We start from the raw sequence: 21,031 nt of genomic DNA, 5'->3' as shown, positions 1-21,031 counted from the left end.
TCTGGTGTCACAAACAAGAGCTACGCGAGGCACAGGTGCTTTTTGTTGTCTGCAAAGGGGACATCGGGGATTTGTGTTTGGTTTTGGGGGCACTGGAGATGCCAGCGTGCTTTGGGGAACCCATAGAGTGCTGGTCACATAGCCCTTAGCAAAGTCCTTCAAAGGGGCTTCTGTTTCTGGGTTCGCAGTGTCCTTACCCACCTCAGGTACCATGATTCTAAAGTGTCAACCCAACTCCATCAAATCAGTAGGAGAAAGGGCAGTACAGTTGAGCTAGCAGAGAGGGTGGCAGTTTCTTCTTTTATTACTACATACTATCCTCTGTTAACGCCACAGTTAATGAAAAGGAAGAGTAGAACCTTTGTATTTTGGTGGCTTAAGTCTGTGCCCTGACACTTAAGAAAGGATGGGTCTCTCGCGGCTGCCATGCAAGGGGCCTCAGTTGTTCACTGCACAAAGGCACCTGGCTGAAGGAGCCAAAATCCAATCTGTGCTCTGCATAGAAAGTTCTGCCCATGGTGCCTTATTCTGGTTTGCACAAAGGGGTACCCTGTACTCTGGAATCCTTGATATTGAGAAGACACTCTGTCAGTCCAGCAGATACCATTGATATTGAACTTCAAAAAATAGCAATGGCAACACAGTCCTCATTGAGCTTCATGCAAACCCGATGACACATACCTTGGGGAGGCTGTGAACAGCAGCACTTTGTGAGCATAAAATGGTCTTCCTTCTACCAGGAAGGTGACATCAGACATTTCTTTATTGTTAAGAAAATGAGGATCTAGAACGAGGAAGGAGGGAAAGGCTTCAGTGGGAAGAAAGCTGGGACTCTTCCTGCAGAAAGCACAAGTTAGCACAGCCGAGGAGACCACGGCCACGGGTAGCCACAGTGACCAAAGGAGGCAGCATCCATCAGAGGAAGGCGCGGGGCACTGAGATTCCGTCTGGCGCAGGAGATGCTCATTTGCCGTTAAAAATTAGTACTTCCCCTTAGAAGACCCACCCGCGGTCAGAGTTCACCTGCCCATCTCTAAGAGTGCCACTCCCTCTTCTTGGGCTCAGTGCCCCCTCAACTGAGCTGCCCCTCACCACCCTGTGATTGCAGGTGATTGAGAATCAGTCCTTCGCTCCCAGGGTCAGTGAGAAATAAGCCTGTCCCCGGCCATCATCTTTTATAATAACAGACATGATGGAGCTCATAGGCACTCCTGGGTCTCAGCTCTTGGTGTGCCGGGCCCTGTGCAAACTGGCAGAGCCCACGTCGACCCCACGTGCAGCTGGGCTGCTGAGCACGCAGAGCGTACGATGACCTGTCCAAGCCAGTGACACGTGGGGAAGCCAGGACTGGAACTTGGCACTCTGATCCGGTGGCCTCGTCAAACACAAGGATCCCCCAGTTCACCTGTCACTGAGCCATGCAGACCCCAGTCTCCTGCAGGTGCCAGTCTGTCCCCAGCCCAGCACTGTGTCTAGTTGGGGATCCGGATCTCCCTTGGCCCCCAATCTCTGAGTCAGTCCCCAAGCAGGTGAGACTAAGGTGACCCTAACCTCTAGAGGGGTTGCAGTAGGTCACCCCCTAATAGCTGGCTGAACGGCAGCACCCCAAGGCCGACCTTGAAGATTCCTTGAAGATTTTTTTTTGGGGACGGCTGTGCCCAATTCCCCAGTCTGAACAGCCACCACATCCCTCACTCACCTAAGAAAAGATTCTCCCTGCAACATGTGGCTCTGGTCCCTAAGAATGTCACTAGTAGTTGCCTACACCAGGGACCCCAAGGCAACAGGACAGCTTCCTCTCGCAGGGCCACCCACAACCTCCACCCCAAACAGCTTCCGTGCTCCCCCAAGCATTCCCAAATCCCGTCTCCCTCCGTCCTCTCCACCCCGCCGTCCTGGGCCATGTCACCGTCCTCTCTCCAGCCCCGCCCAGCCTGGCTCTTCCCTGCTGGGTCAGCACAGACACCTCACCAAGCCTGACTCCCCCACTCCTCCCTCTGAGCCAGTATCCCACTGTCTCCCACAGCCTCTGCTCCCCGCTGTTGGGGCCTCCCGTCAGGAAAGCATATCCCTGTCTGTCCCTGTCATACTGACTTCAGGAAGAGGAAGAGCCAGAGTCTCAGCTGCGTGACCTTGGCCGGGTTATATGTCCACCTGTGCCTCAGTTTCCCCCTCCATAAAGTGGGAACGGTAATGCTCACGACAGGCCAAGATCCCAGGACAGGAGTGAGGACGAAATCATTAACTGAGCCGAATGGCCGTCGGTGGCGGCTCCACAAACAGAACTGTTCCAATAGACGCTCAGTATCTTCTGGATGAATGAAAGATGACGGGGACCCTCTTTCTTCTAGAAGCAGTGCCGAGGACGTCAGGCCCCTTCCTAGCCGGGACCCTGCTTGTCACTGGTGCACCTTCCCCGGGGCTTACAGAGCTGTCCTGGAAGGAAGCTGGTGGCCTCCTTGGGCTGGCTGAGGCTGTCCCAGGTGGTGGAGGACAGGGACCAGGCCCCTGTATTCCTGACCCCTCAGCAGTTGGTCCCCCCGGCTGACGGGCTGGGGCCCTGCCTTGGTGCCGCTGTGCCAGGCTCTGCTGCCTCCTGGACAGAATACGCCTTCCTGCTGCTCTTCTCACTCGGAGACGGAGCCCCCCGGGTCCCTGTGCTGCCCAGCTGGAGGTTCCCAGGGTGCCCGCTTGTTGGTCTCCGTGGGAACTTGGCTACACCTCTTCCCATGTGAGATAAAATATTTACTTTAGAAATGTCAAAAAAGCATGAAAAAGTTGAAGTCAGCTATAATCCCACTTTCTTTTATAATTTTTAATTAAAAAAAGTCCCTCAAAATCTTGAAACCACCCCAGTAAAGGGAAGAGAAGCCACAGGGAGCCCTCAGGGGACTGAACCTCATTCCTCCACTTGCTCTGAAGACGAGCGTGGAAGGCTGTTCTCCTGCCTCTCAGCGACCTGCATCTGTCTGCTATTCATACCTATTGCTCATCTCCAACCAGCCCCCCGACCTGTTCCCCAACTGGTGAGTAACTCCTACCTCCAGCTCTCTTTACCGTTCTCTCCCAGAATCCACTGGGAGGGCTGGAAGACCCTGTGCCGCAAAAAACGAGGCATGTGCTCCCACATTCGCCTCAGGCCCCACCACTCCCTGACGTCTCGCCCGTGGAACCCATTTCACTCATTGATATCACCTGCCTGGGCTTGCAGCCAGGCCAGGGGAGACCCTTGTCACTGATCATTCCTACCTCTCCCTTAAGGTAGGTCCCTAAAGAATGACTATCGGGCGACCTTTAATGACCCCAGCTTGCAATGCAGTCTCAAAGATGCAAACCAATCCAGAATCACGTTTCCTTTGTTCATAATTCTAAGATGCCTTTCTCTTCCTTGTTGTGGGTCCGCCTTTTTTTTTTCTTTTTCATTTGGTGCTAACCTTGGAATTCTAGTGCTTGGGCTGAAAACCAGGTGCTTTTCAATGCTGGCAAGAGAAATCTCTGCAGATTTGGGAGAAAACATTCCCCTCCGCCCCCCGTGGCCACAGGAAAGCAGATTTTATGCCATGCCACTGATGTGACCCTTGCAAATGCTGGCCCCAATGAGGACACCTTGTAAGGCATAAGACGTTGTTCCCATGTCCTGGGAATGTGACCCTTAGTGTCTAACATCTGTTCACTCAATTGATCTTTACAAGTTGTGCCCTGGTAATATTTGACCAGCACCTGTTTTCTCCAACTCCGGTACACCCTGGCCACTCTGGTACACCCCAGTTTTCTCACATGCACAGACGTAAAGATAAATAGTAACCTTTGATTCAGTTGCTCGATTTTTCTTTTTCGCAAAAAGTTGAGTCTCGTTCACCTTCACAAGTTATCACGACAGGAATGAAAATACTTTGGAACAGTTCCATGAACTCAGCCTTTTAACAACTTTCACAGGCTCATGCCCTGGCCAATGAGTGGTTTAGTTACAGGGGAGAATTTTCAGATGCTCCCATCTCTCAAATGTCCCCTCCTGGCCACAGGAATCCTTTCTCTTTAATATTTTATAGGTCCCCAGGCAAGCAAGGGGACAGACCCTTACAAAAGTAGCTTCAGGTTTCAGGCCTTGAAGCACTGGGTGTTTCTCTGCCTTCCTCCCAGGCCGCAGCAGCCCCGGGTCCTCTGATTGAGCCCAGTGCCTGGTGGACGGTTTTCTCCTACAAAGTCTCAGAAGCTGGTTCTGCACAATGGTGGAGTGACGGCTTTGGGCAGAGCTGGCTTCAAGTTCCAGCCGTAATATGGGCTGGGTCACCTCGCCAGGGCCTGAGGGTTACTATAGATAGAGGAGGTCAGGTGCAGGCTCAAGCTGGCCAGTGCAAGTGAACAGGGAGTGACTTTTGTGGATTGGAAGCATGAAGCCCCCTCAACTCAGGTATGTGCCCCTCGTGTCTTTAGGGGTGTGTGGTGGTGGAGGGGCCGTTTCTCTCTCCTCTTCCCTACGGAGGATTTCTAGTGGACACAGCCGGCTCCTCAGTGTCCCCTGCTCCTTCCTCCCTAGGGAAGAGGAGGGTCTTAGAGGACTTGGAGTTTGGGGGACAGAGTCACTACATGCAGCGTGGCCTCGATCACAGCCTACTGTGCGGGGGACATGTGTGGATCAGGAGACCTCGGCTGTCCCCACGTCTGTGACCAGGGGAGAAAAGTCTACCTGTTGAAGGTTAGGCACTGGGAAGTCTCCTTGACCACATTCCCAAGGGAGATTCTCCAGAGAGATGCCTGATGTGGGGGTTAATCCCATTTCCATCCGCCTGACTCTCCATCTATTCATTTGCCCTGGAAACACCCCCACCCCCATTTTTTTTGGGGGGGGTCAGGGATTGAACCCAGAGGTGCTTTAACCACTGAGCCACATCCCCAGCCCTTTTTAATATTTTATTTAGAGACAGACTCTCTCTGCGTTGCTTAAAGCCTTGCTGAGTTACTGAGGCTGGCTTTGAACTTGCCATCCTCCTGCCTCAGCCTCCTGAGCCTCTGGGATTAGAGGCGTGTGCCACTGTGTCCTTTATTCTTATCATGGTGTTTGCTCCCTGTCCCTGCATTACGGAGGAGCAGCCCAGGCGGGCCTCAGGGTGCTACTCACCCAAGCGCGAGGTCTGCTTCCGTTTGATCTCCGTCAGCTTGGGGATGGGGTATGGCCCGTAGCAGTGGGTGAAGATGACGCAGAGCTGCTGGCTGATCACTTCATTCTGTGGAGAAAGAGGAGCTGCATTACGGGGGGCTGTGACAACTGGGGCTGTGACTACAGGAGTGTGTCCCCAGCTGAGAGGAGCCTACACCTGGCAGGTTCCATGAGAAATCCCCTGGAGAGTACACCTTCCGTTTGGCCTGTGGCCCTGGGGGGACGTGCTCTGTGTGTCCCCTATTTCTAGTGAGTTCTCTGCTGCAAGCTTGAGAAATTTTAATGAAATTCCTCGGTCTTGCCATGATCGTCTGTTATCCACGGGAAAGCAGGGGTCTGTAGTTCAGAGAACAGAAAATAAGTTTTTGATCTCGAATCCACCTCTACAATTAATCTTAAATTCTGGAAGCCGCGAATTGGCCTGAGTAGTGGGAAGCCCTCTGGGTTCTCTCCAGGAACACGGCAAATGTTCCTAAGTCTTGCTTTCTCATGGGCTAGATTCTGGGGGCTGAAGCATTGCTAGGTCTGGGAGGAAGCATTCAAATCACATCCTAAAAAAAAGCAGACGCGCAGGGGTCAGTTCTGTGATCCCGAATTCCAGCCGCCCCTGAGGGCTCAGGGCTTGGCGGCTTTGTGACCCCCCTGAGCCCTCACGGTTTGCATCTTCCCACTTGGAGCCTTTGTGTTCATCCATCTCCCTTGACCTGCAGCTTGCAGGAGGCAAGAGGGACTCACAGCGATGAACTGCTTTTTATTGGGCAAAGGAGGGTGAAAGGAAGGGGGTGGAAATAGCGGTTAGAAAAATATTTACGGTTTCTATGGTTTGGATAAGTATCCCCCAAAGGCCTATCTGTTAAAGTGTCATGGTCCCCAGCCATGACACCAGTGGGAGGTGATGAGTGAGTAAGCCCCTTCTGAGTTGGGACTTAAATGGGGGGAGTGGTTCTTAGGTTCTTAGGTCATTGAGGATGCTCCCCCAAGGGGGGTTATGGGAGCTTGGTCTCTTCTGCTCTCTCCCTCTTTGCTCCCCAGCTGCCAGGAGGTGAGCAGCTTTCTCCGTTATGGGCTCCTACCATGAGGAGCTGCCTCGCCACAGGCCTAGAAGGAATGGGGCACACTGACGCAGGGCCTGGAACCTCTGAAACTGTGAGTCAAATAAACCTTCCCTCTTTTAAATCGATTGTTTCAGGTATTTTGTTATAGTAACAAAAATCTGACAAACAACAACATATTAAATAAGAAAAGTGGTTGCAACACAGTTTGTACCATGCTTTCTTTCTTCTTCTTTTTTTTTTGGAGGGGGATATAAAACACCCAAAAAGGTTTAGAGGAATAGAGCAGTCGCCTTTGGGGGAGATTATGATTGTTTCTTTTCTTTTTATTGGTATGACAAATGAATATTGCTTTTGTAATAAAATACAATAAATAAAATTTTGGATTTTAAAAGATGGGCTTGGGACCACTAGCGATGTCAGGGATTCAAGCTATTCTTGGATCTAATTCATGGTGCTCCCAAGACAAAAGGATACAAAGAAAAGAAAATCCAAACTCTTCAGTTAAAGCGGCTAGACTGCAGAAGGCATCATGTCACCTCAGATGTGATTCACAGAGGTATAATTATAGGAACTGTTTCCAAGGAGGATGGCTTATAACCAAAGGATTTCTGGCGCTCCTCTCACTCAACATTCAAAGCAGTGACTGCCCGCGTGGCTGAATGCACTGGTTCTCAAAGTGTGGTCCCTGGAGCAGCAGCATTAACATCACCTGAAAGTTTGTGGCAATGTAAATTCCTGGATCTCACCCCAGACCTTCTAGCTCAAGAGTGGGGTCCAGAGAGCTGTATGATCCATAGTTTCCCGTGCTGCTGAAGCTCCCATAAGTTTGAGAACCATGGGTTTCACGTGCTGCAGTTCTCTCTGCAGTCTGACCTGTGCTGGGGGCTGACAATAGGGTTTCTCTGACCTGAAGCCTTGTTGTTCACCGTGTGCTACTAGAGCAGCCTCAACGGCATGTCTGAGAGCCCGTGAGCAAGGTACACTCTCACCCTCGGCCACAGAGCCTGAATCCACATTTTAACACTCCATATTGGCCCCCGTGCACGGGCATGGAGTGGCACTTCAGTGGGCAGAATCACGGCCCCCACGGGAGAGAGTGCTGTCATCCCTGGCACTGAGTACCAAGAGCCACTCCTCACCCATGAAGAGGTCCCCACACAGGCAAAAGGGACTGCGCAGGGTGATTAAAGCTGCTGCCTTGGTCTGGGCAGCTATAACAAAACACCTCAAGGTGGGTACTTCTGACAACAAAAAATTTATTTCTTGCCGTTCTAGAAGCCGAAAAGTCAACGTGAGGGCAGATTCACTGTGTGGTGAGGGCCCTCTTGTGTTCTCCTGTGGTGGAAGGGGTGGGACATCTCTCGGGGCCTCTTTCATAAGGGCACTTATATCCCAGTCAGCTGCCAAAGGCAGTCCTTCCCAGTATCATCATCTTGAGGGTTCGGGGGTCAACATGGGAACTTGGGGGAAGCACAGCATTCAGAACGCAGCAGTGACACACAGGTAACCTTAAAACAGGGGGAGTATCCTGGCCTATGTGGGTGAGCCCAGTGGAATCACAGGAACCCTGAACAGCCAACAATAAAAAATTAAAAAAAAAAAAAAAATCCAGGCAGAAGAGGATCCAGAGGGGTGGGGTCAAGAGGAAGTCACAGGGCTCTGTTCTGTTGCTGGCGTCAGGTGGAGGGGCCACAGGGCAGCCTGAAAGGGGACCCCTCTAGAAAGACAGGGGACTCCAGCCAGAAGCCACAAGGAGACGGACCGCAGTCTCACAACCACAAGGAGCATAGTGAGCGGAGAAGCAGTTCTTCCCCAAAGTCTCTGAAAAGAAACACGATCCTGGGAACACCTTGGTCTTGCCCTTGAGACCCTCAGAAGAGAAGTCTGCTGAGTCACACTGTCCCCAGACTTCTGATCCACAGAAACCATGAGGTAACACACAGCTGCGGTCTTGGCCCCTAAGATTAGGAATACCCCTTGTCTAAGTTTACATCAGTCGGACCACATTTCCTCACCTCTGAGACCCCAGAGGGCCAGACACATGGAGGATGCTAGAGGAGGGCTTGCTGGTTAGGATGACAACAGGACCTGTTGTCTGCAGATGTCTTTGTGCAGACCATGTGACCACTGTCCCTGGGCTTGCTCACCTGCCTGGGGTTTGCCTTGAGTCTTGCTGGGAGTTACCTTTACCCCACTCTGAGGGAAGAAATGGAAATGCACTTCTGAGACTGGTGGCCTGAGCAGCGGTGGCTCCTGCCGGGAGGGTCTGCGTGTGTGGTTTTGATTATAATTGGATTTGATAGGTATTTACTGAGCATCTGAGGTCTCTCACACCACGGAAGGAGTGTACTAGGGCCCCCAAGGCAGGCCTTCCTGTCCCTGGAACTCCCAACCTGACCTCTCTCTCTGACTTCAAGATGGATTGTGTCACCCAAGGAAGTAACTTGGAGGGGTGCCATGATTGTCCCAAATGGATGACCTTCAGACATTTCAGTTGGAGAGGCGTAGCTCGCTCCTGTTCAAGCAAGGGCTGCACACGCTGACTTCATCCCAAGAGTACAGTAGGGAAGTAGATCCACAGAACAGGAACCCACAAACACTACCCAACCACTGAGAAAGGGCAACATCAAAGGCCATAATGCCTACTGAGGGGCTGTGCCCCCCAGAGGATGCCATGACAATGGTGCTGTGTCTCTGGGTGTCCCCACCCCAATCCGAACTTCAGTCTAAACTTGAGAAAAAACTTTGGATGTATTTTACTGGAGGGTCAGCCTACAGGATGCTGAACTGATACTCAAAACTGTCAGGCCGTGGTGATGCACGCGTATAATCCCAGCAGCTCGGGAGGCTAAGGCAGGAGGATCTCAAGTTCAAAGTCAGCCTCAGCAACTTAGTGAGGCCCTGTCTCAAAATTAAAAAAAAAAAATGGGCTGGGGATGTGACTCAGTGGTTAAGCACACCTCAGTTCAATCCCTGGTACCAACAACATCATCAAAAGCATCAAAAGCAAGAAGAATCTGAAAAACCATCTCAGTCTAGAGAAACCTAAGGAGAATTGACAACTGACTGCACGGTGATGACCTGGATGGGATCCTGGAGCCGGAAAAGACATTGGGCAAAAATCAAGGAGATCTGAGAACAGTTTGGAATTTAGTTAGTAATAATGTATCAGTGTTAAATCATTAATCATAACCAATGGGCCACGTTAATGTGAGCTGTTCATCACGGGAGAAGGGGGGGGTCCACCGGAACTCTGTACCATCTTATCAATTTTCCTGTAAATCTAAAACTTTTATAAAAGATGAAGTCTATTGAGGACATCTGAGGACACGGGATATTTGTGATGAAAGAACTTGAGGTTGAGCAGAGACAGGGAAAGAGGGAGGGCCAAGGCCACTGTGAACCCCAGCAGTTCCTGGGCTCTTTCCATTCATCCCCAAAGGTTTAAGGAACGTGAACTCTCTCACACGCGCCCAGCTATGATCCATCCGTCTGTCCGTCCATCCGTCCATCTATCCTTCAACTATTTCTTGAGCACCTACTAAATGACAGGCACCGGGCACTGCTGTTCCCACTGTGTCCTTGAGTCACTGGTGTTTGTGGAGGTGTCTGCTCCAGGTCCCTTTCCATACTCCGTCCCTAGGCCGTGGGACCAGAGGTGGAACTCGCTCTGGTTGCTGGGCACCCCAAACGGATGAGGGCTCAGGAGGGCTCCTCTGGGCATGAGGGGGTGGCCATCCAGCATATTAGGGTACCACTGTGCAGACATGGCCAGGCTAAGCTCTGGACCTGACCCTGCAGGTGGCAGAAAGGAACGAGCCCAGCCTGGGGTCACTCTCCTCTGGAGACAGGCGTGGCGTGTGGAGGTGGCTGTGTTGGGACAGACACCTGCCTGCATTCTCCGCTGAGTGGCACCTGCGAGCTCAGGGATTTCAGACCAGACGCTCCCCGAGGCAGATCTCAGAGGCAGCATCCGGCCTTTGCAGACAGGGTCCAATATTGGAGGCCAAGACGGGCCCTGCCCTGGGGCAGGGTGGCAGGTGGGTCTGGCCAGGCCCAAGGACCCAGCAGCTGTTAGCAGTTGCTATGGGCATGCTGATGGGTACCTGCCACTCAGGTCTCGTGTGAATCGCTGGGTGGGTGCCTGGGTCCTAGGACTCAGAAGCAGGCGGCCCTGTGGAAGAACTGAAGGGGGATGAGGACGAATTCTTGACCCATGTTACCGTGGTGAGCCGAACTCCCGAGGATCTGGGGCTCTTGCCACTTTCTCCTTGACCCTTCACTCTTTTTCTATAAAGATGCAGCAACACATTTCTTTCAAAAGGAGCACCAGGATTAATCCCACAGGTCCTCTGTGGGTGGCTCAAGCTGGGGCTCTGAGGTGGTACAAACACAGACAGTGGCCCATGTGGGGCTGGGTCCCAGTCCTGGCTCCTCACTCACTAGCTCTGTGATCTTGCAGAAGTCACTCAGCATCTCTGGGCCTTGGTGTTCTCTTCCACGGTGGATTCAAAATACGTGTTTATGAGGCCATTATGAGGGCACCATTGGAAGGAACCAAAGAAAGCGCTGAGGTCTGACCATTTTTTAACCCCAAAGTTGAACCTAATCCCAATTTTTTAAGGTTCTAAAATGTCATAAAATGAATGGTAGATTTTAGGAGGGGGGGGGGAGAACCCCAAACCTCAACTCATTAAATATACACATCCATTGAAAGACCCAGTTCAAATTGAGAAATGCTAAAATGTGAAAAGGGCCGTGTTTCAGAATCAAGGGAGTGTGCAGTGACGGCTACTTTGTGGGGACACTGACAGCGATTCATCCTGCAGACACACACCAGTCTACCTTTGGCACAGTGCCCACCCCTGCTGCACACCTGGGAAAGAGCAGGAGGCAGCGAGCCCCAGGGCGCCACCGGAGCCCCTGCAGGGGGGCAGAGGCACATTTACTTTGATAGGCACCTTCTGTTCAGGGCAGGTGAGGAAAGCTTTCTATTTGCAGTACTAATATAATGTTTCCTTTTAAAAGGCATTTCAGGGAAAGCAAGCTGATCTAGTTTAAAAGACCACGTCAATCATCAATGGGGTGATAATCTCATCTACTTAGGGCTTCCTATAGTATTTTGTCCAGTGCTGGGCAAAGTCCTGACAGCGGGGTGCAGATGACTGGTCTGGGGACGCCTCGGCTAGAGGGTCTCCAAGGCTCTTTCCAATGCAGACTTCCTGGGTCTGTGGCTTCAGCAGACTTGAAATGACCTTGGGATGACCAGTTTCCATGGCTGCACACCAGTGCCTGCTTTTGTTACCGAAAAGGATGAAGCTGTCATTCCACAGTGAGCTGTGTGCACTGCACACAAAACCCCAAAAGGGAGCAAAGGGGTGAGCTCTCGGTGGACAGCATGAGCTTTGGGGCCAGGCTGCCTGAGTCAGGATCCTGGCTCTGCTGGGTGGGTGCTCCTGCCGAGCCCCAGGTCTGTGACTTCTGAAATAGGGATCATCATAATAAACCCAGATTCCTCACAGGGTCCCTTTTGAGGAGTGGGTGAGAAAGCAGTGCCTAGAACGGAGTTGAAGCAGAACTGTGATTCAAAATAAGCCTCTTTCCTTTGTAAATTATCCTGTCTCAGGCATTCTGTTATAGCAACAGAAAACAGAACTAAGACACAAGTAAAACTGAAACCCCTGGATGTTATATATGAAAAGAATCCTAAGACTCAGAAGTGGAGGGAAGAAGGAAGACCAGCTAGGGATCTTGGGACTGGAGGGGGTAACACAATCACGAGGTCCCCAGAATTCCTTTTTGCCGCAGAGGTCCTATTCTTGATGTTGAAGAAGTGGCCACTGAGAAATGCCAATGGGCACAGAACAAGAAAGCCTCAACCAAAGCCTACCCAAAGGGGCCACCTGCCCAGACAGGAAACTTCTAGAGGGCAGCTGCTCAACTCTTGCCAGACACAACAGGAAAAACCAGGGTTCCAACAGAAGTCAAGGAGGAGCCCAGAGGTCCATGCTCACCAGGCTACAAGGAGGCACCTCCAAACCTCTACTGAGCTGGTGTCATGGAGGGACGGGGGAAGCATGGACTCCACTCCCACCTGGCAGTAAGGAGGCAACCCTCCCACTTCCTGTTGGGGTGTATCAGAAGAGACCGCGTGGGGAGCAAGAATGCCCTCCCCACCAATAAAAAGCTTCTTCCTTGGGTGTCACAGAGGCTGAGAGTGGGACCTGGATTTCTACCTGCACCTGGCAGCCACTGTTCCCTGCAGAGCAGTGTCAGGAAGCCAGCAAGAGCAGAAGCTCTACAGAAGATCCAGCATCTCAGCAAACGCCCTGGTTTTCATTGAAAATCACCCATAACATCCAGGACCGGGAAGGTGTCCAAGTGGTTGAATGAAGATAATCCATCGGTGCCCACCTGGACCACAGGAGGAAAGAGGAGCTGCATACAGGTGGGAGGAAATATGTGCAGGCCGGAGAGCTGACAAAGGGCTAGGACCTCGGCTATGTAAAGAACTCTCCAAGTTCAACAGTGAAAAGCAAACCATTCCATCAGAACTCAGGCAGAACAGGTGGACAGGGAAGGAGTGTCCGCCTGGGGTGTGATGTGTAATACCACGTTTCACCAGCAGGGGTGCCATGGACCATCCCCACCCCAAAGTGCCATTCCTCCTGGAGGGACCCTGGTGCCCCACCTCTGGCTCCTCCAGTCTGAGACACCAGTATAGCTGCCAAGGAGCAGGCTCTGATCCCCGTCTGGCAAAGGCCATTCCTTCTTCCTGTGTTCCAGCTGTTGCTGTCAAAGCTACTGGCGACCCCTCACCTCTTTCCACTGCATGACCCACCCTACTTCCTACTGTCAGATGCTGAATTGTTATCAAGAGATCCCTGGACCCTCTGGTCCTACACACATATGCCCCCTTGGGGCTCCCAACCTCTACACACCAGTAGAAATTCAGGTAGCCTCATGTTCTCCATGGGGACAATTCCAGTTACACCCTGAATGGCACAGGGGCTGACCTGGACCTCTGACCATTGTTCTAGAATTATCTCTGCAGGAAAAAAAAATGCAGTCTGATTTTCAAGGGCTATAGGTGATAGGGCATCACCACTCATGAGCTGAGGGTAGTCTCTGTCCCAGGCTCCAGATTCTCATACGCATCTCAAATACTTCTTGAGAACTATTTCCTATCTAATGAGTTTTCCTGGTCAAACAAGCCTGGTTCCAGGCAAAATGAAGTAGTACGGTGGGTGCTGGCAGTCAGGACATGGCTGGGTGGGGGTGAAGGGCTGCAGGACGCTAGGCGAGCTCTGCTTCTTGGTCTGGCTTCTGATGACAGCGTGTTCACCTTGTGAAGACCCACTAGGCTCTGTAGGTACCGCCTGGGAACGTTTGTGTGGGCTGTCATACCTCAAAGTGAACTTTCCTTTAAAACCCCACAGGTTGGGTTTTCTAAATACACAGGATGCCTCAGAAAATTCTGGAATTCCTACTATAGCCCGAGGTAAAGTTAAAAACAGCAAAGGCAAACAAACAAGCAAAAAAACCCCCAAGAGAACCCAGGAAGGGAAGAGACCAGCTACACTTTCACCAGAGTGTGTTCTTAGGTAAGTGCAGCAAAAGCCCTTTGATTCACTTATTTATTTTTGAGCTGGAGGAGAGGGAGGAGGAGTTTGGGCCTGAAATGCCGCCAGCGGGTTTTGCTCTTCAAGGACTCACGGAGGCTCATTATTCTAAGAGCTGAAGCACCTGCTCCCATTTGGGACTCAGTGGGTCTGGACACCAAGTACAGATCCAGCCGCAGGGGCCCAGAGACGCTGGGCTAAGGACGGATGCTCATGAGAACTAAGGGGACTTGCTTAGACCCGAGGCCAGGAGCCCAGAGACGCCCTGGAAGCAGATGGGCTGCTGCTTCCTCACTGAGGAGACACCCCTTCTGCCTGCCCCACGTGCCCTCCAGACCGTGGGCGCACAGCCCATTAGCCCGGCCCAGGAGGGATCCCATGCCCCCTTCATTCACAGGTCAATTTTCCTGGAGACTTCATAAGCTCCATTGTGGACCCCAGAGCTCCACGGAGCCAGTTTTGGGGTGAAGAGGTGAGAGGGCTGGCCCTGGAAGTTGACTGACAGAGGCCAATTCCAGCTGGGTCCAGCTGTGTGACCTTCTCCACGCCTCAGTTTCCCTGTCTGTTAATGGGGATAAGAAGAGTATTTCCTTCAAAAGTCACTTATGAGGGTTGAATGAGTTAATCCTCGTAAAATGCCGAGAGTAGTGCTGGGCACATCGTCCAACAGAATATATAAATTTTAGCGTAAGGAATTCTAATTTGTGTCTTGAGACGGTTCATTGTAAAAGGGTTCTGAGGTCCGATGAGTTTGGGAAACACTTCATTCCCTTGGTGAAGCAGGATATTCAAGGCTCCATGGAGAGAAATTTTCATAGGGCATTGCCATTCCCGGGGGAGGAGGTGAAATCAGGCCTGTGCACAGGTTGGCCTTCAATCCTGGCTGGGCCTGGGCTGCACTGGAGTGTTCAGTATTTTGGCCTTTATAGCTTTTGGGAAATCCTGGAGGTGCCGCCTCCCCTGGAGAGCCCATCTTTATGGGACAGACACTTGGGGGTGATTCAAAGGGCACTAGGGTATAGACTCATTTTACATTTATCTGAGCAGGTTTGTACAAATATTGTCCCCATTTTCAGATTGGGAAACTGAGGCAGAGAGAAAGATGTACCTGGAATAGGGTCAGAAGGTTAGTAAAGAGCACAGCTGGGATTCGAACCCCTCACGTTTGGCTCCAGGGTCCATGACCCCAACCACTGTGCTATACTGGCCCTGTGCTCACCAATAAGCCCTGGGGGCATGGGATGGTTGACGCCACACTCCTCAGAGCCTTGTAGGCAGAGTGGCCCTCCCTGGTGCTTCCCATGATCACAGTGCCTTGCCTCAGGCCCATTGACCTTGAGGGCTGGTGGGGGACGGTGCATCCAGGCTGCTCATCCCTTACGTTTCCCATCAACACACAGGACAGGGCCACACAGCCCCCTGCCATGGACTGCAGTGTCTACCTGGCATTGCCAAACCCATGACCCAAGACAGATTTCTAAGAATGAATTCCCTAATAGCCCAAGACTGATGTGCGGAAGGGGGCACAGCATTTCGTGGTTGCTGGGAGTGGGGGTGTCTGGCCCTGTCCACCTGAAGGCCTTCCCCCAGGGCCTGGCTTCTGGAAACCGCAGGTTCTGTCCTCTGTTTTCCAGGGAGCTGCGCCCACTGCCCTCTTCCTGCTTGATTCCTGTTGTCCATGCAGGCCTGGTGCCGGGACAGTGCCTTAGGGAAGCCACCCTCCTCCCCTTCCGGCCACACTCACACCTCTCTGTGCAAATTGAACCATCTTCCAAACTTGCCCATATGCTGTTGGGGCACCTAGCTGTGGATGTCGTCCCCAGCTTTAGAGCAAAGTCCTTGAGTTAGAAGACATCACACTGGCCCACAGGCCCAGGTGCCTTGGGACGTAACAGACGTTCAGCAAAACAGCTGCTTCCCAAACAATCACACATGCAGCGCAGCAGCTGGAAGCACCTGTGACACAAGTGGCCTTGGCCACAGCCGTCCTACCAAAGGGCAGTGTCAGGCTAAGGGGCCGCTGAGACCTGGGATCTGGAATCTGGCCTCGCTCTCTGCGGCAAGCACCACCGTACCTTGCTTGCTTTCAAGATCTCAAACATCAGGGGTAGGCCTTGGGTCACCAGCTCCTCCGTGTACTCCTCCTCCTGAATGGTCTTGAACTCCTTCAGCAAGCACTGGATGAGAGGCCTGCGGTGCTGCTGGAAAGCGATCCGCAGAGACTCCAGCCACGTGTGCAGAGTCCACGGGACGCCTGGAAGGGGAAGAGGAGCGGGAGGGGGAGGGGAAGGGGAGGAAGAAGACAACCAGAGGAGGAGGTCTGTTTTTATCTGGAAGTCGGCCTTTCCCCAGGACATGGGCAATCGTGAGACCAAGGTGCTGACAACCCACGAACGGAGCCAGGACTTGCCAAAATTGAAACCGAAGGCCTTATTTCCACAGCTCGGATCTCTGCACTACGAATGTGCACCACAGGGCTGCACTGCACAATGCGTGACCGTTGTGTGGGACACTGGAATTGTCATACGCACACACACACACACACACGGAGTGCCCAGTGCACTTGAGGGCTGAGTTCAGAGGCTCCATCCTGGCTACTTACTGGGAGAGAGGGGCAGGGAGGGGACAGTCTGGTGCTGGATTAGGTGACACGGCCACGCCCAGATGAGATGAGACCTGCCGAAACCCCCCAGTGGCTTCACTGTCTGCCACACTGGACAGGGTGGGGAGTCACATCTGCGTAAGAACAGCTGGAGGACACCGCTGCAGGTCCCCTGGGCGAGACGTTTCCGTCTGCATCAGGAGGCCTTCCGCCTTTAATGGCAGCCCCCCCCAGCAGCTGACTGTTTTCACTTGCTTCTTCCCCTCGTGGAGAGGCAGAGACGAGAGAAGGGGAACACGTCTCACCCTGTTCACAACAGGACAACCATCCGGATCCTCTGAGCTTTGTAATCGAGCAAAATAGGTCCTCGAGCAAAGACAGAAATGTCCCACATGCCCAATAGCCATCCTCCTGAGAGAGGCCAGGACGGCCACCCAGAGACCTGCCCTCAGCCCTCAGCTGTGAGAAAGGCCACATCTTGCATTTAGGGACCCACTGTCAGATCCCTTCAGGGCTCACGGGCCCTAAAGCTAAGCTGGCTTCATTCCCCACTGCAGAGAAGATGGCTCGGGGTGGCTCACTCTAGGAAGAGCTGCCCCGGCTTCCCTGAGAGTGGCCTTAGCCCCTGAAGCTTCGTGGAAGAAGTCCTGACAGGAAAGGGTGCCCTCGCCCTGCCGGCCACTTCATGGCCCTAAGGCAGCCTATCCTCAGCCCCTGGGAACCACCTGGGGTGATTGTTAAATATAGAGATTTCCGGCCTTGATCCAAACAGACCCTCAACAGCAGAGCCTCTGGGTGTCGGGCCTGGCAATCTGCATTCAGACAAGCTCCCCAGGTGATCTGAGTTCCTGACCCCGAGTCCAGAGTTTGGGAATCAGGGCAGGATGACCTGAGGATGGGTCTTCAGAGAGGCAAGGTGTTGCTGTCTATGGGGACCATGTAGGCCTCTCGACTGGAAGTGTTCAACCAGCGAAGGGGATGTTCCTGTGTCCCCTGGGTGTGTGTGTGTATGTGTATGTCTGTGTGTGTGTGTGTGTGTGTGTGTATGAGAGACAGAGAGAGACAGAACTCGAGGGAGAGAGACCTAGAGTGGGGCCGCAGCGCCGTGCCCAGCAGTGGGAAGTGTCCGACTGACCTATGCTCCTGATATCAATTGTGACATCCACGTAGCCATGCTCAGCGCTGTGATACATGGCCTCCCTCAGGGCCCTCAGTTTGGCCTTGCTGTTGCGGCTGGCACACAGGGGGGGCGGGGCTGACTCTGCCAGGTCAGTGCCCTCGGCCAGAATCTCCTCCAGGGACAGGATATCGCTCTTCTCCTTCTCTGGCTGAGCGAGCAGTTTGCGGAACACATTCCTGTCAATCATAAACCCAGAGAGGAAGACACTCAGAGATGGAAATGGCGTGGCTGGGGCCGAGGCGCGGTGGGGAGTGGAAGGCCGCTCACTCTGGACCAGGGAATGATGTTTTGGGGATGGAGGAGGGGATGGGACATGACCATCCTTGTTTCCTGAGAGGACAGCTTGGAGTTAAGAAACATCTAGAAGGCTCTAGAACTCCGTCCTCCTGATGGCTCGCCGGCCTTCCCTCCAGTGACTCTGCTTCACGTGGGGTCGTGTATAATAAAATCAGACGGAAATCCTGAAGGGAACCGAGAACAGAAGGAGGCAAAGAAGAGGGGTTCTATTCTTTTTATATGGATTGTTGTCACTTCGTGACAGTTGACGTGATGTCCTCTGACCCAAACTGGCAAAGAGTGAGGTGTCTCTGTGGATGCAGCTGGTTGAGACTGAATACAGCAAGCCAGTCTGTGTGGATGTGACCACGAGCCAGTTTTTAGCAGAAACCGGGCAGGAAAGGTCACTCTGGCCAGGCCTGGGGCCTAGACCACCTCCCGCTGTGTCTGGGCTCCACATCCAAAGATAAAATGGGTCTGGGGTAGGCCTGGGAATCTGCATTTTTAACAAGCACCGCTTGGGACCTTGAGGCCTTGGCCCGTCCTAGCCTACCTGTGTCCATGAGCTGCAGCCTGGCTGAAAGAGTTCATATCCCCCTGGGGGGTTGTAGAAATTCCATTCCTGTACATGGTTCCTATCAGGGGATCCGCACCACGATCCAACAGCAAACTAACCAGCTCAAAATTTCCTGCAAGCCCAGAGAAGGGGGTTTCATAAGAGAATAAAGCAAAAAAAACAGAGTCACAGGCACATGGAGGGCCAGGGAGGTGCAGACCCCTGGCCCAGGTGAGAAGCGCAACGTACCTACTGCGGCTGCCAGCTGGAGTGGCGTCTCTGAGTAGTTCTCCTCACCGTGCTCCACCGAGCCTTCCACTTTGGCCCCAGCATCCAGGAGGAGCTGTGGAGGAAGAGCAGGAAGAGTGGCCATGGAGATGTTTCAAGGACGTGTGCCCTGAGGGGTCGTCTGAAGACTGGTGGAGACCAGTAAGATGCCAGGCTCCTTCCCTCCCTCTGGGTCAGTGACTGTGCACAGACAGGGCCGGAGGACTGTACTTCAGAGGACCAGCAGAGGGTCTCTCATGTCTTCTAGAACCTTAGGCTACCCAGAGTGCTCCATGCCCAACAGCGTCAAGCTCACCTGGGGGCTTGTTAGAAAGACTGCCTGTCTGGCCCACCCCAGGCCCACTGAACCAGAGTCTGCACTTTAACAACATCTCCAGGGAATTTGGAGGTACGTTAAAGTTTCTGGAAGCACTAAGTCAGGAGTCCTTGGCACCAGACTGCTGGGGGGACTCCCTCATTCGGAGCCTCAGAGGACACTGGAGTGGCCGCTTATAGCCACAGACTCTCAGGAGTCCTGACTAATGTGGGGGACATTCTTGATCAAGCAGGATGAGAGTCTCTCCGAGAACCCCCGCAGATGGGCTTCAGGACAGGTTAGGAAATGCTAAGTTTTATAAGGTGGCAGAGTGAGCTTCCAGAAGGTATGCCTCTCAATGACTCCATTCTGGGCATTCCCAAAGATATCTTAAGGGAGGCAGATTCTGTCCATGCGGGATTGTGTTCACAGTGAAGGTGCTGTTAACATCACTGATGTAACGTGGGGATGGTATGCGCCATTTTGACTACCTAGCTAGCGCTGCCTGCACCTATAGCCGCCTCAACAGGTGGCCTGAATTCTGTGAGGATCTGCTTGGCTTCCTATGTTTCCACTCCTGGTTTAAAGGTTCATGCTGCCTGTTAAAGGATGGCTTCTGTGTCCACTAGACCACCATCTGACCCCTTCTTTCTTGGGTTCCTCTGTTAGGAGGGGAGTGGGCAGAAGCCAGCTCTCAGGGTGACACATCACACACCCAGCCTCCTGAAACCTCACTTTGGATCTGTCCTAAGGATGCTCATGACCCAGGAAACAACAAAGGGATCCTGTGACGCTTCGGCTTTGCTGAGCTGTCCCTGCAACGCTGTCCTCTGCTCTGCACAGAATTCAGAGCCAGGGGCCACAACACTAAAGGAGGCAAGTTCCTGCTGTCCTCAAAGCTCAGTACTTACTATGGGGCCAGGTGTCATTGACCAGGAAGTTGATCTTTCTTTTCCAATAAAGTAAAGACCCAGTTGAAAACCCAGAACATGCTAGGTGTTCTATTCATTGAACACCAACTCCTCAACAGCCATAAAAAGCTTATTTATATGCATGTCCCCATACTTGAGGCTGTTTCAGAACACATGTGCTAAGACCCTGCTCCAGACCTCCTCCTCCTGATTCTCAAGGAGGGGACCCAAGCAAGCGCTCTTTGGAAACATTCTTTTGGTGATCTGGATGCTTCTTTCCACTGGTTGGAAACCACTATATTCTACGAAACGCCAGAGTCACACCTCTGATCTCATGTTCACATTATGACAAACAAAATGAGCAAATCCACAAAACAACAGTCGAGACCCCACCCCAGAGCGGCCAGGAAGAACTCTGCAGGCTTGCCGCTTGTGTGTGAGGTGCTGTGTGGTTACGTGGTCACTTCATATTGGTTAAAGCTGGGCCAAACAGATCAAGACAAATGATATATTTTTTTTCATGTGATATAAATATACACTGCAGGTAATTGCCATTAACCAATATGAATCTCATGGGATATGCATGCTGGGAGAGGTTTAGATTTGCGTCACATAGGAGAAAGGTCAGATGTGGAATCCATTAATACCTGAACTACAGGAATATGTCCATGCAACACAGCAAAAGTCAGAGCCGTCCAATGGCGGGTCTCAGGGTGGACGGATGGATATTTATGTGGAGTACTGACAACCTATAAACAAATCGAAGTTATTTTCAAAATGTGATCTTCACAATACTTAGGCTAACAAGTCTGACCTATCTGTAACCTAAATGTAGGTCAGAGATGGATAAAGAAGACATCCTGGAGGGTGCTCTGGGAGGTATTGGCAGATGCCCCAAACACCTCCTACCAAGTGGGCATTGAACCTGCTTGTGTTTGTAGGAATAGAGGCTGGAGCAACCCCCCGAAGTCAGGGAACTGTTTTGGAGATTTTTATCCATGGGGCAGGGAGAAAATTTCTCAGTGGCTTTATATCCCCCGTGCCCAAAAAGGGCTCCTTCCCTCCTCCTCTGAGGGGAATGAACGGGT

The 21,031-nt window shown here is 52.3% G+C and overlaps 1 protein-coding gene across 3 annotated transcripts in view; it reads right to left on the bottom strand.

The window, feature by feature from the left end:
• Positions 1–21,031, bottom strand: part of Abtb3 (ankyrin repeat and BTB domain containing 3) — a 260,855-nt gene that overhangs the window by 12,144 nt on the left and 227,680 nt on the right. For 2 of the 3 annotated variants that reach the window (XM_046429656.2, XM_058574192.1), the window contains 7 exons: positions 20,591–20,692; positions 18,699–18,792; positions 18,447–18,582; positions 17,573–17,793; positions 15,911–16,089; positions 5,120–5,225; positions 682–784 (listed from right to left, as the gene is read on the bottom strand). In XM_046429656.2, the coding sequence (XP_046285612.1) occupies positions 682–784; positions 5,120–5,225; positions 15,911–16,089; positions 17,573–17,793; positions 18,447–18,582; positions 18,699–18,792; positions 20,591–20,692 (941 nt within the window). The remainder of the gene's footprint in view (positions 1–681; positions 785–5,119; positions 5,226–15,910; positions 16,090–17,572; positions 17,794–18,446; positions 18,583–18,698; positions 18,793–20,590; positions 20,693–21,031) is intronic. The other variant, XM_046429657.2, reaches the window with a different exon arrangement.

Source organism: Marmota monax, unplaced genomic scaffold, assembly GCF_021218885.2.
Source record: "Marmota monax isolate L192 unplaced genomic scaffold, Marmota_monax_Labrador192_F-V1.1 WCK01_AAM20220418_F8-fsc00051, whole genome shotgun sequence".
Classification (NCBI taxonomy): domain Eukaryota; kingdom Metazoa; phylum Chordata; class Mammalia; order Rodentia; family Sciuridae; genus Marmota; species Marmota monax.
This window is presented reverse-complemented; position numbering and strand designations above follow the sequence as displayed.